The sequence below is a fragment of the Lissotriton helveticus genome, chromosome 12, assembly GCF_964261635.1.
Source record: "Lissotriton helveticus chromosome 12, aLisHel1.1, whole genome shotgun sequence".
NCBI lineage: Eukaryota > Metazoa > Chordata > Amphibia > Caudata > Salamandridae > Lissotriton > Lissotriton helveticus.
In genome coordinates, this window is record NC_136073.1 from 197,175,605 (window position 1) to 197,187,505 (window position 11,901).

Genomic DNA, 11,901 nt, shown 5'->3' on the forward strand with positions numbered 1-11,901 from the left:
AAAATGTCCAAAACAGTGATCAATTATTTGCTCAAAAAACAGTAATCAATTCTTTGCCATGTAAAACTGAGATTTATTAAGTTGCATGTATATTAAAGACTCAATCGCAAATGTTAACTTCACATGTGCCCGGTGACAAAGATACGTCATTAACAACCAGAAAATGTCCAACAAGGTTGCTCAAGAAACCCAATGCATTTTGAGTGCGGATCACCCTTCATCAGGGATAACTATAAATTAAGGAGAATCATTGATTACAAAAATGAATGCTCATAAAGTCACATCATAGGTTCAAGCACAAAAAGGTATCCATGCGAAAAGATGAAAAACAGGATATAGTTCATGACAAGATAGAAAAGTGAATACTAACATTTCTACCTAATACATAGATTTCCAATATGCTGATAAAATGCTATCAGTCACATACAGCCTGTGTACTGTATTCCAAGTTAAAACCTAAGATGAAACAGAGGTTCATAAATAGAATCCGTGGCACACTTAAGTTCCCAACATGCATCTAGTGAGGAAAATAAACTTGTTATGCGGAAGGACACAAGGTCATTGGCGAAAATACCAATCACATAACTCACTAAGTATGCACCAAAAGAAATCCGGTGTAAAGGTGCAATGCTGAATGTTTATGTGCCGTAATTATGTGAATAGTCAAACGTGGTGTTGTTAAAAGCAAAACGACAATCATGAAAATTACCTGCACCATCTTGTCTGGTGGAATCTCCTACGTGCACATAAGCTGCAGTCATTCTGACCGACCGCAGCCTTTTTGTATTCTGTTGGTCACCTTTGTTTTACCCTGCCCTTACTAGCATCTCTCTGACCCTCTGACTGACTTGGTATGTGTGCTGGGGGCTATGAACTCTATTGCCACAACAAACCTCAGCACCACTTGCTGCCATAAAACTCAGGCAAGCCCTTGGCCGGTCTATCCCTCCCTGCACCTGGTCACACAAACATGGTTTATTGCACTGCCAACAGCAAGACTTGCTTTCACCAACGGGACCTGTTTTTATCAACAGAACGGACTCTTAGATCTGGCCGGTCTCACATGTTTTAGACCCTGAAGCAAGGTCCAGCTGCAAGATAAGATGGTCTGTTTGACCTGGGTGGGAGGGGAACAATGTTGGGCCTGTGTGACAACCTGCCCGGGGCGGGGACTCCAAGCTTGTGTAACCATGTTGATGAAACAATGTTGGGCTTGTGTGACAACCTACCCAGGGCGGGGACTCCAAGCTTGTGTAACCATGTTGATGAAATAAATGCATTGTGTCAAACCTGTATAAAAGGAAGAGCCAAAGGAATTGCCGGCAGAACACCTCCCTAAGACATCCCGGTGTCTGCAGTTGACGTGGTCTCCTCATGAGAAATAAACCTTTTTCTAGTCTTCCAGTTTCCAGCTCTTTGCCTCATTATTTTGGTAACAGACCCAATGTGAATTAAAGGTGAACCCTACACCGGGCAGCATTGGGGTTCTTAGAAGACCCACCGCCTTTCACAGTGTGAAGTGCAAAGATATACAATCAAAAGCCAAACCTCCAGAAAATGGACTGGTGAGACAGTGTTCTAGTTTCTTTTCTCAGTTTATCCATGGGCTAGGGCAGAGCCCTTTTCCAGCACTAGCACGCAACGTTTGTTTAAATATGGTAAAAATTGTATACATTTTCCGATTTCTTTTTTTTTACTTGAGTGCATTATAATTAGATTTTCAATTGCAAGGGAGTTACTATCTGAGCTGTGAAGTGTGTGCTTTTAAATGATAGTTACACAACAATTGCATTATGTAAAGTCTGGGTATTACTAAAATCTATATTTTTGAAGCTTTTTTTATCTTAAACTTTTTGTACACTTTGTAGTAGAATATTTTAAAATGTGTGTTGCGCAAATTAAAAATAATAATCGGCATTTTACCGAACATGGCTTGGATGACTGACCCACTGACTCCATATAATTGATATCAACCTTATGAAGGTTGTTGATGCCAGCTTCACAACTCAAGACAGTGTACACAGATTTAGTGTACCCTGGATGGTGCCCTTTACTGTGTTAGATAGTCTTTAGTAGGAGGTCGACATGTGTTTAGGGCCCAGAGATTATTACAAATGGTGCAGTAACATTTCTCATGGCTGCCAGTATTTTTCATTAACTAATAGAGTTTTCATAATATATGAAGGTGCATTTCCCACTGATCAACTTAACTTGTATTTTTTTAAGCTGACTTATTTTATATGTAGTTACATCAAGGTGAAAGACTCAAAAAAGTTACACAGCAATTTGGTGTTTTTTTTAGCCACACCTTTCAGTCCATCGACATGCTCACTCAATCTGTCCCCATTGCACGCAGCATCGCAGTTCCCATATATATTTTTTTAATATACTTCAACAGCTGCTTGGATTGTTCAAAACATTTATTGTTTAACAAAATTGCGGTGATAGGCTCATGCAGACCGAACTATCAAAACGTAGAGAGTTAAAAGGGAGCTTGCCCCTTCCATCTGATACTTTTAGTTGGGAAAACTGATTATTGACAAAGCCAACCGTTTGTCTTTTGAATGGATAAAAAAGTTCCTTTACACACAAAACAAACACGGCATTGGCAGCTGCAATGGAAGTGTTCCTCGCAAAGATAATGGGAACATCACAGACCGCAGCAATGCAAGCTTCACTCGCAATAACACCTTCACTCACAACTACAGGCTAGGTACAACACAGACAGCCGAGTGCAGACTTTCCACACACAGAATGTGTTCAGACTTGCATCATAAGCACAGTACTAGTATAGCATTGTCAGCCAAAGAGTAGGGCTAAAATTCCCAGATCATGCCACATCAGTGGGACACCAGGTTTCCACTCCTGTCTTTTTTTAGTTAACAACCTGGTGCATTCAAGGCATTACCTGTGGTTACATTTGCCAAATTGGACTATCTCGCCTAATAATAATTTCCAGAAATCTCAGGACTGAAAACATGGGGGAGCCATTAACATGAAGCCTCTTAGAAACGTGTACTGCTTCTCAGGCCTGACGTATGTTGATGTCACTTCATGTCTACTGTCAACATAGGCTTGTATAGCAAGGGAGACTGATTTAAGTATTACCTGAATACTACCAGAGTAGATCGAGAGCCCAGGAGGCGGGATATTACCTGGCAATCAGGAAAGGACATGGGTAGTGTGGCAAGGCCTACCCAGCCCTACACTAATCCTTGGCCAGTACATTCAATTACAGAAAAACCTCCAGCGCTTCATTGAACAATACAAGTTACACTTAACCAGTGTGCCTGCACAGAGTTTCCTTTCTCTACATGGTCTCTGTTACTTAAGCAAGCTGGCAAAGTGGCTCCGAGCTTGCCTGAGTGCCTCAAGTTTCACCACCTGAAAGCCACGAAGCAAAACAACCACATCGTGCATGCTGATGTAGGCTGACAGTCAGTGAGCAGCAACAGCTCATCACAAAAAGCCCTGCAGGTAGAAACTGTTCTGGGTGGCAATGCTTCCTGTTCCAAAAAAACATTTACACTGAAGGAATCTCACTACTAAGCTTTCACCACTGTGCACAGTGACGAAATGCACTGCAATGGGCACTAATTTTTAGGTCGAGCTATTAAATCCCGCAGGGATTAATTAGCTCGACCCTATAACAGGGGAACAAACTCTCTTGATCAAGCGCATTTCTCCGCGGATTTCTCACAATGCATGTTAACTCTTGAGGCATGACGCTTCTCCAGCGTGCGCTTGTCCTCGCACACCACATCAAAGGCTTCTGCTCCCCCTCACTCACACCCCATCCCCAAATGCTCCTTCCCTCCCTCCCACTCGCTGGCTCCCCCGTCCCCCCCCAACCAGGCTCTTGAAGCGCGACACTTCATCAGCGCTTCCCTCCCACTCGCTCACTCCCCTTCTCCCCCGCCCCCCACCCGACTTGTTTTTTTTCTTGTTGCTTCTCCTACTAATGCCATACCGTCCTCTCCCCTTTTACTGGAACGTCATGGATCGTCCTGAGCTCCCTCCCAGAAAATAGTACTAAGTTGCATTTCCCTGGAGAATTGCGCGTTCATTCTGTATTCATTTGCCCACATTCTCCCACAGCTCACTTGTTGTAGGGGGTTGTCGGGTTCTTGACTTTTCTTGACTGGGCATTAGCAGAGTGCATGCTGTAGGCGATTTATGTGAAACGCGCTTCCTGCACGCTGAAAAATCTTCTATCTGTGGTTGCTGTTAAAGGCATTTCAGCTTTTTTTCCGCCGTGTACTGCTCACATTTGGGGTACGCATGTGTCTGTATTCAGTATGAGAAATGGCGAGTGTGTGCGCGCCGGGGATAAAAGGGGGTGGGGTGAACGGGGGCTGCCTCGGATTAAACATGCTCTATCTTTGTATTCTCTTTCTCTCTCCGCCGTGGGCTCGGTCTCTCATCTCCCTGACCCTCCTTTCATCCTATGCTCTGTCCCCTCATACTCCTTCCTCTGTCCGTGGCGGGCTCGATCTCTCCTCTCCCTGTTTCCTCCCTTCATCACATGCGCTATCTTCTCATACTCTTCCTCTCTCCACAGCGCCCTCTGTCTCTCGGCTCCCTGTCCCTCCTTTCATCACATGCTCTGTTTCCTCGTACTCTTCCTCTCTCCGTCGTGGGATATATCTCCTCTCTGCCCGTCTCCTCCTTTCATCACATGCTCTATCTTCTCATACTCTTCCTCTGTCCATAGCGCCCTCTGTCTCTCGTCCCTCATGTTCACAAGCTGTCTGTCGTGTCGCTCTCTGTCCATCCACTCCTCGCAGGATCTGTAATGCCTGGCTGTATAGCGCCTAGATAGCTCGAGCTATATTAGTGGCTCTCCACACCTACACACATTGTAGAAGGGTGAGGTGGGGGGTCTGCGCTCAGTGAGGAGCCTAATGCATGTAGCAGACTGCGGGGGGGGGGGGGTCACGTGACAGGCAGATAGGGGTTCCAGTGTGTAATTCTGCAAGGTGCTACAGAGCCAGTCCCTATCAGATGTCCAGACTGACTGCAGCGAACCGTCAGTAGGCTGGTGGGGCTTTTGGTATTGTAAATAACAATGCCTTTTCATTTTTGTAAAGTAAACATTGATCAGCGTGAAGGGAACTATCATAGCAATTGTATTTTATTTATTTTTTGCATTCTATGGGGGATTACAGGAAGTATAGAATCTTTTTGCATTTTTCTACCCGTTCACAACTTTTTTTTTTTTTGGTTTCCGATTTTCATTAGGGTGATTGTGATATTTTTGCAGCAGATTACTAACCGCTTTTTAGTGTATTTAATTGTGTACTACAAATCTAAATTTTAATCTTCATGCCTGCATCCATACGATCTCTTTATCTGACAACACAAGACAACAAGGATGTATGCGGTTTATGGGAAGTGTGATGGTATGACTTTGTATTATAAGCTATAAAATACCTTCAGCCATACATTAAAAGGGTATTAAAAGTCACCTCTGAGTTTCATGATCTTATAAAGGAACTTGGCCTTCCGTATTGCTCATATGCACAGAATATGCCTGAAACAAATGTCTGTATAAAAATTATAAATTATGGACAATACTAATTAGATTTTAGGTAGCTTTTTCTACACACTTCTGCTGTTTCTATGCCTTGTAATTGAAAGTTACTACCAAAACCAGTTTAATGGTACTGAACTCACTGACCTCAGAAGGATGAAAGGCTAAATTGGCCTTACCAGGATTCAAAAGTGTAAACTGCTTGCTATCTACAAGTCATGAGTGGACATCTAGGGACACAATAGCATACGTTTCATTTTTAACCATAATTTCACAAGTTTTTTTGTCTCTGTGATCCAAAGTGGTTTTTCTCATTAAAAAAGGCAAGATATGCATTAACCACAGCAATGACATCTGCAAAGGCAGTCCATTTACTACCTTAAAAAGAGGAACTCCTAGGGTGAACATTCCAATTAACCAGTTACATATGGTCCCTACTGGGTCCGAAAGCAGACCCATCGAGATTTGGACAGCTACTGAACAGAAAGGGAGAAAATTCCAAGTGATATGACGCAACCGATAGTTGGGGTCTAATTGTTCAGTTCTAATTCCAGCTGGGTGTTTGATTTAACCAGTAGAATTTAATGTTGTTTTTTCTGTGCATGAGAATTTCAGATCACCTTGTGGGTAACGAGTTTTGGAGGGTTCAAAACATTTTTGTGCTTCGTGATAATTTTGGCTGATTCTTGCCCGGGCTCTAACTGGCTTAGTATTCACCCCTCAATCCAGGGCCCTAAACAACTAGGACAAGCATTTGCAATGCAATAGGTCTCGCATTTACGCAAGTTTAAGCTATTGGCATTTATTTATGTTTTAAAAACCAAATCATAAAAAAAGGCATTGTCATTTACAGTGCCAATAGCTCAAACTCTCGTTAATGCGAGACCTATTGCATTGCAAATGCTTGTTCTTTTGCGTAGGCACATTGACATAGTGTTGACTAGCTTGCCCTACCAGTGTGAAAAGGATTCATCACCTATCCCTCAAGCACCTCTCTTCACTCTTCCAATGCTTCTTTTGCAGCCATGGATTTCTAATCAAACTGCGTTATCCTCTACCAAAGGTGTCTATTATTTATAGAAGCTAGACAACAATGTTTTAAAAGCCGCCATCAGGTTCATTCTGAGATTTCACTACAATGCCAGGGAGTGCTATAGAGGGCATAATAGTTATTGTAAATGTGGCTGCCATTCCTCACAGTGGAATTAAAGCAAAATGTTGCATTAGGTTGCCAATACTCTTGTTACCCTTCAACTCAATTCTGGGAAGCAAAACTGTGCAAATAAATTCCAGTCCATCTTGCCATGGAGATGACATCAGATGTGGGAGCAGTTTCTCAGAAAACACATTTAATTCAGGCAGCTTATAGTAATTGGTATTAAACTCTAAAAAGTAATGCACTCCCTTCTAAAGTCAAAGTCTTACCAATGTCCATCCATTCGGGGGGAATAATTCGACACTTCTGGCGCTGTTTCAAATTGATTGCCAACCACAGGGGAACATCCACTGGCAAACCAGGGTTAAATGGACCCAGGTCCCCCTAAACCCAAGGATAGAAAAGAAAGACACAATATTAACCATCACCTCCACAATGCCCAATTGTACAAGATTATATTTTGGTAAAAATTTGCTGCCATGCCACTATCAACTGGTATACATCTGCAACTTTTTGTTTGGAGTTGTGGCTTCTTGAATTTGCATTACTGATTTAGTACTTACTAAACTAAAGTACTGCATCAGCGTAGTTCTCTATCCCTGCCCATCTACTCTTTTGAGACTCTGGAGAAGGTCCTCAGCTTGCTACGTACAAACTATTCAGCGCACCTACCTCACCCACAAATTTCAAATTTAAATCTTTCTAAGGCTTTATACTACAACAGGGATCTATCAATCCAATCCAAATCCTCCTCCTGCACTATCCTACTCCCACTTTCTGATTATTAGCCCCGTCTCTGTAGGAAATGTCTAGGGAAGCTAACACCTGTCAAGCCTAGAATAAACTCAAGTGGCACTAATTCGTACTTAATGAGTATGCTACCAGCAGAACAGATAACTGCTGCCACAGACAACCCCCCCCCCTCGCTGAAGCCATGTGCACAAAGGAGCTAACTCATTAAGCTTGTAATACATATCCCCTCGCCTACCACTATATTCTCACATACCACTTAGTTCTTCTCAAGCACAGAGATTCTCCATGCAAGAACAGGAAATCTAATACAAAAGCATATTATATTAAATACTAATTGTAGCAGATTTTCTTCCAGCACCACATGCGCCTGTCACAAAGTAATAATCAAACAGCGCTCCATCATTCAGTAAAGGAGCTACACTGGGTATCTACATTTCACTTACAACCATGTCTGATCCGTCAAAGTAGAAACCGTCTCACCTGTATGTCATTATTTGTCAGTGTTAAGATGGCCGCCACCTATGAGTTAACGGTGGAATTGAAATGCACCCCTTTCTTTATTTCCATGTACATCACTGCTGAATGAATGAAGTCCCTTGGTATTTAAAATGGTGTATGGACGCGCTGACACAGAGGAAGGCGTTGTGCCAAAATGCGTCTGTCAGTGCTGCTGCAGGGCATTTTGAATAAACCTTGAAAATCATCAAGGTCCTATGTGTGTGCTTCGTTGGCGCACGGAGAAACTGTTGCCGGTGGCGATATATAGCCATCTCACGTCAGGATTAGTGCAGCGCTGATGTGACCGAACTGCCCATCACACAGCGTCCTTTGCAACAAAGAACAGCACACACTTCCATAGCGATTTTATTGTGTTGAAACAACAACTGTAAACTTCTTTTATTTATAAAGGTAGTCATACACAATAAAAGTAAGTGGCAAGTGTAAGTGCAAACTGTTTTTTGTTGCATGGAAAGTAAATTTTCATAGGCATAGAGATATAATGTGAATATCTGTATGTCTTCTACCAATGTGACTCATGGTTTAAACTTAAAACCAAACTAATAAATGCCATCAAAATAGTGTTGCAAAAATTATGCTAAAGGTGCAATAGTGTGGTAAAATTTCCTTGTCTGTCCTGCAAAATTTCCTTGTCTGTGCCGCAATATTTTGCAGGATCAGCTAGCCCATTTCATAGCAATGCTCAAGTTTGACCAGCATTACTTCCTAAGTTACAGATGAATCAGCCGTTCTTCTTAAGAGCTTTGGCATCTTGAGAGAACTATGATCCGTTAAATTCCCCACTGCAGATAGTTCTGTGTTATGTAGAGCAGTGGTTCCCAAACTTTTTAGAACCACAACCCACTTTTTAGAACGACCAACTTTCACAACCCATCTATCTTTAATGGACATGAGGAGGGTGATTTTTTAATGCAACTGAAATATCGTGAGGTAGTGCATTGTCATTTACAGAAAGCATATTTTCTATTGGAATGACCACTAACATTTCAGACATACAGTTTTACTGATTAAACTATAAAGCACACAGCACATTGGGTTTCTGTGAATATTTATTATTTGTGCATCACCAATTAAAGTGGCTTTGTTTGTTTAAGGTCGTGATAAAAATCTCTGTTTCCAGCACACTTCAGAACTCGAAATAAACATGTACTTCACTTTTTACTTTTCGAACTGTTGAATGCATACAGTTCATTAAGAGGTATTTACACATTGTGTGTTGCAAGAAAACTCGACATCCTAAGATGGTCACATAATTCACTTTAAAAATGTCTCTGACTATGCAGAGAAAGAAAAATAAACACCAGTCCTATGTTAAAAGAATAAATCAGCAGCTTGTCATAAGACATACCCTGACATTTGACCTCTACCACTGAAGCACTGCTATGGTCGCAAGATAAACACAGAATTGAAAGCATCTTTATTTACTGCTCAAATTTTCTCACCCCACCAAAAATTGACTTACGACCCACTTATCAATGGTCATGTTAGACTTTTTAAGAGGAACAATACAGCTGTATGATGCAAATTAAATTAATAAAGGGAGGCTGGATAACAAACGTGGTAAGTAGCCACAGTAGAACTTTAGTGGGGGGACAGGGGAGGGGGGAGGGAGTACAAAGTATAATGATGAAAATGTATTATAAAATCTCAACTACTTGGCGATCCCACCATCCTCGGAATTTTCTCTATCCTCTTGTCAAGCAAAGAGCCTTCACAGACTTAAAAGCAGAGGTCGAAGTGGGCGAGATCGGAGGGGCACAACATGCCCATACTTTTTTAACTTATGAAACACAGTTCCCCTACTTTTTCTGAAAGGACAACTGCCTGGGACGGTCAATTCCGATAATTTAAATGTTTCAGCTGAAGTGTTAGGCAGGGAGTCTTTTGTACTGTGAAACTTAATGTGGACAGACAGCTAAATGAGAAACAAGCCTTCTTGACAGGGTGCCTCCTAGCCTATAAGAAAAGTAAATGCACTCAACTGGTTAATCTGCAATTGTAAAAGGTGTCTGGAATTAGATATTGGCTTTAATTATTGGAATCACTTGAAGCGTCCTGATAACACAAATGTATTTTTTTTGAGTGGTAGTGCAAGGACTTACCAGCTGAGCTGTGAAGTGTGAGGTTTTAAGTAACAGTTAAACACTATATGCGGTTTGTGTATTACTAAAATCTATACTTTGAAAGCACCTTTTCTCTTAAACCGTTTGCCCATTTTATAAAACCCTATCTTATATTGGGTGTAACGCAAGTTTAAATTAATTACTTACATATTCACAGTGCTTTTGGTCACAGGCTGGTACCCTGTAGCACTAAAAATACAAAATTCACTTTTCTCCAATACACCAACCAATATTCAGGCCCAGATTTATCATAGGATTGCGTTGCCCTTGCATCACGCAAGGTGACGCAAGGGCAACACAATCCTTAAGTCAAATGCATGGCCCTACATGGCTTGGTAAATCCAAAGTAATGGCTGCCTTAAGTCACACTGCACCAAGAAGGATTTACATGGGTGGAGAGTGCATGCTCCCATGCATCCACTCATGCTTTTAGCCACATTCACAGATTTACCAAAAGTAGTAAACCTGGGAATGCATAAAATTATACCCATGCCCGATAGAGATGCAATTCTGCAACACACTTAGAAAGAGGAAAACACCTTCAAGGATTGTGATTGTTCAGAGGTGTCCCTCCCTGCACAAAAACAATCCTGTCTTCAAAAACAGTCCTGCACCATAGCGCAAAGGGGCCTGCGTTGGCGCTAGGCAGCACATAGTGCACTAACGCAGGGAGAGAGCAGGATTGCACCATATTTGAGTAAACATTGTGCATTCCGGCCCTCTCAATTTGATGCAGAGCAACAAGTTGTCTTTCTGTGTTGCGCTACGTCAAATAATGATAAATCTGGCCCTTAATTCTGTGGCTCTCTCATTACACACTCACACTTAGCTCTGCAGTGCATTAATTAATGGAGGTTTCTTAATGTACGACAGTCCGGTTCACACTGATTAACCTTAACTTCTATTTATTTTTCATTTGAGCTGCGTGTTATTTTATATGTAGTTGTCTGAAGGTTAAAGACAATTTTTCTTTACAGGATCTTTTGTTTTTTAAGCCAAATCTGTGACCCTGTCCCCATTGCATGCACCACCACAGTTCCCATACTTATCTTAATGCATTCAGACCCAGCTTAAAAGACAACACACTCGTAAATATGTCTTCTCTTCCAATAACTGAATTCTGCGGGGATACACTCCCAAGCATCTGGCTGACTCCTACCTATTGACTAGGGAAGCGGAGATGTTTGGATATAGTTATTTGTATTCTATTAACTTCTCACCCCGATCAGATACACCTTGTCCAGGCTGAAGTTAGGAATGATGGTTACCGGCTCCTTTTCTGCCAGGAACTCCACCTCCGAGGGGTCCATGGGCGGTGGAGAATAGTCTTTGAACAGAAAAGAGAAAACACATCTAGGAAAGTCACCAAGTAAACGCTTTCAGTCACTTGAAAGGAACAAACAAACATACCCAGTAACAGAGAAGAAGGACGATAAAAGAGAAACTCTACAGGCGATGATTCACATTAGTAATTGTAGCGGCCATGTTGGAAAAACTATTGCTATAACATTTTTAAGAATAAACATGCAAAACGCAGTAAAGCTATTTTAGAATCTACAACTCTTGTAACACGAAAAGAGAACTTTACAAAACAACTAATACGCTTTATTTATAGCTATAGTTTGCATTCGAATATATTATTGAAAATTGAAAATATGTTATAGTTTCTTTATAAACACTTGCGATGCTATAATGCTTGAAACAGAATTCGTTCTCGTTTTGGTGGCCTTTCTTTGAGCAAAATCACGTAGTGTGGAGGTTCCCAGTTACAACGTGATTGGCACGTGCCTCACACTTACTTCCTCACATTAGAGCTT

At 41.5% G+C, this 11,901-nt stretch overlaps 1 protein-coding gene across 1 annotated transcript in view; it reads right to left on the reverse strand.

Annotated features, from left to right (window-relative positions):
- Nucleotides 1–11,504, reverse strand: part of GINS2 (GINS complex subunit 2) — a 31,490-nt gene extending 19,986 nt beyond the window's left edge. The window contains exons 1-2 of the mRNA XM_078671578.1: nucleotides 11,305–11,504; nucleotides 6,959–7,073 (exon numbers count right to left, since the gene is read on the reverse strand). Coding sequence (XP_078527704.1) covers nucleotides 6,959–7,073; nucleotides 11,305–11,394 — 205 coding nt within the window. The 5' untranslated portion in view covers nucleotides 11,395–11,504. The remainder of the gene's footprint in view (nucleotides 1–6,958; nucleotides 7,074–11,304) is intronic.
- Between the last annotated feature and the right edge of the window lie 397 nt (nucleotides 11,505–11,901).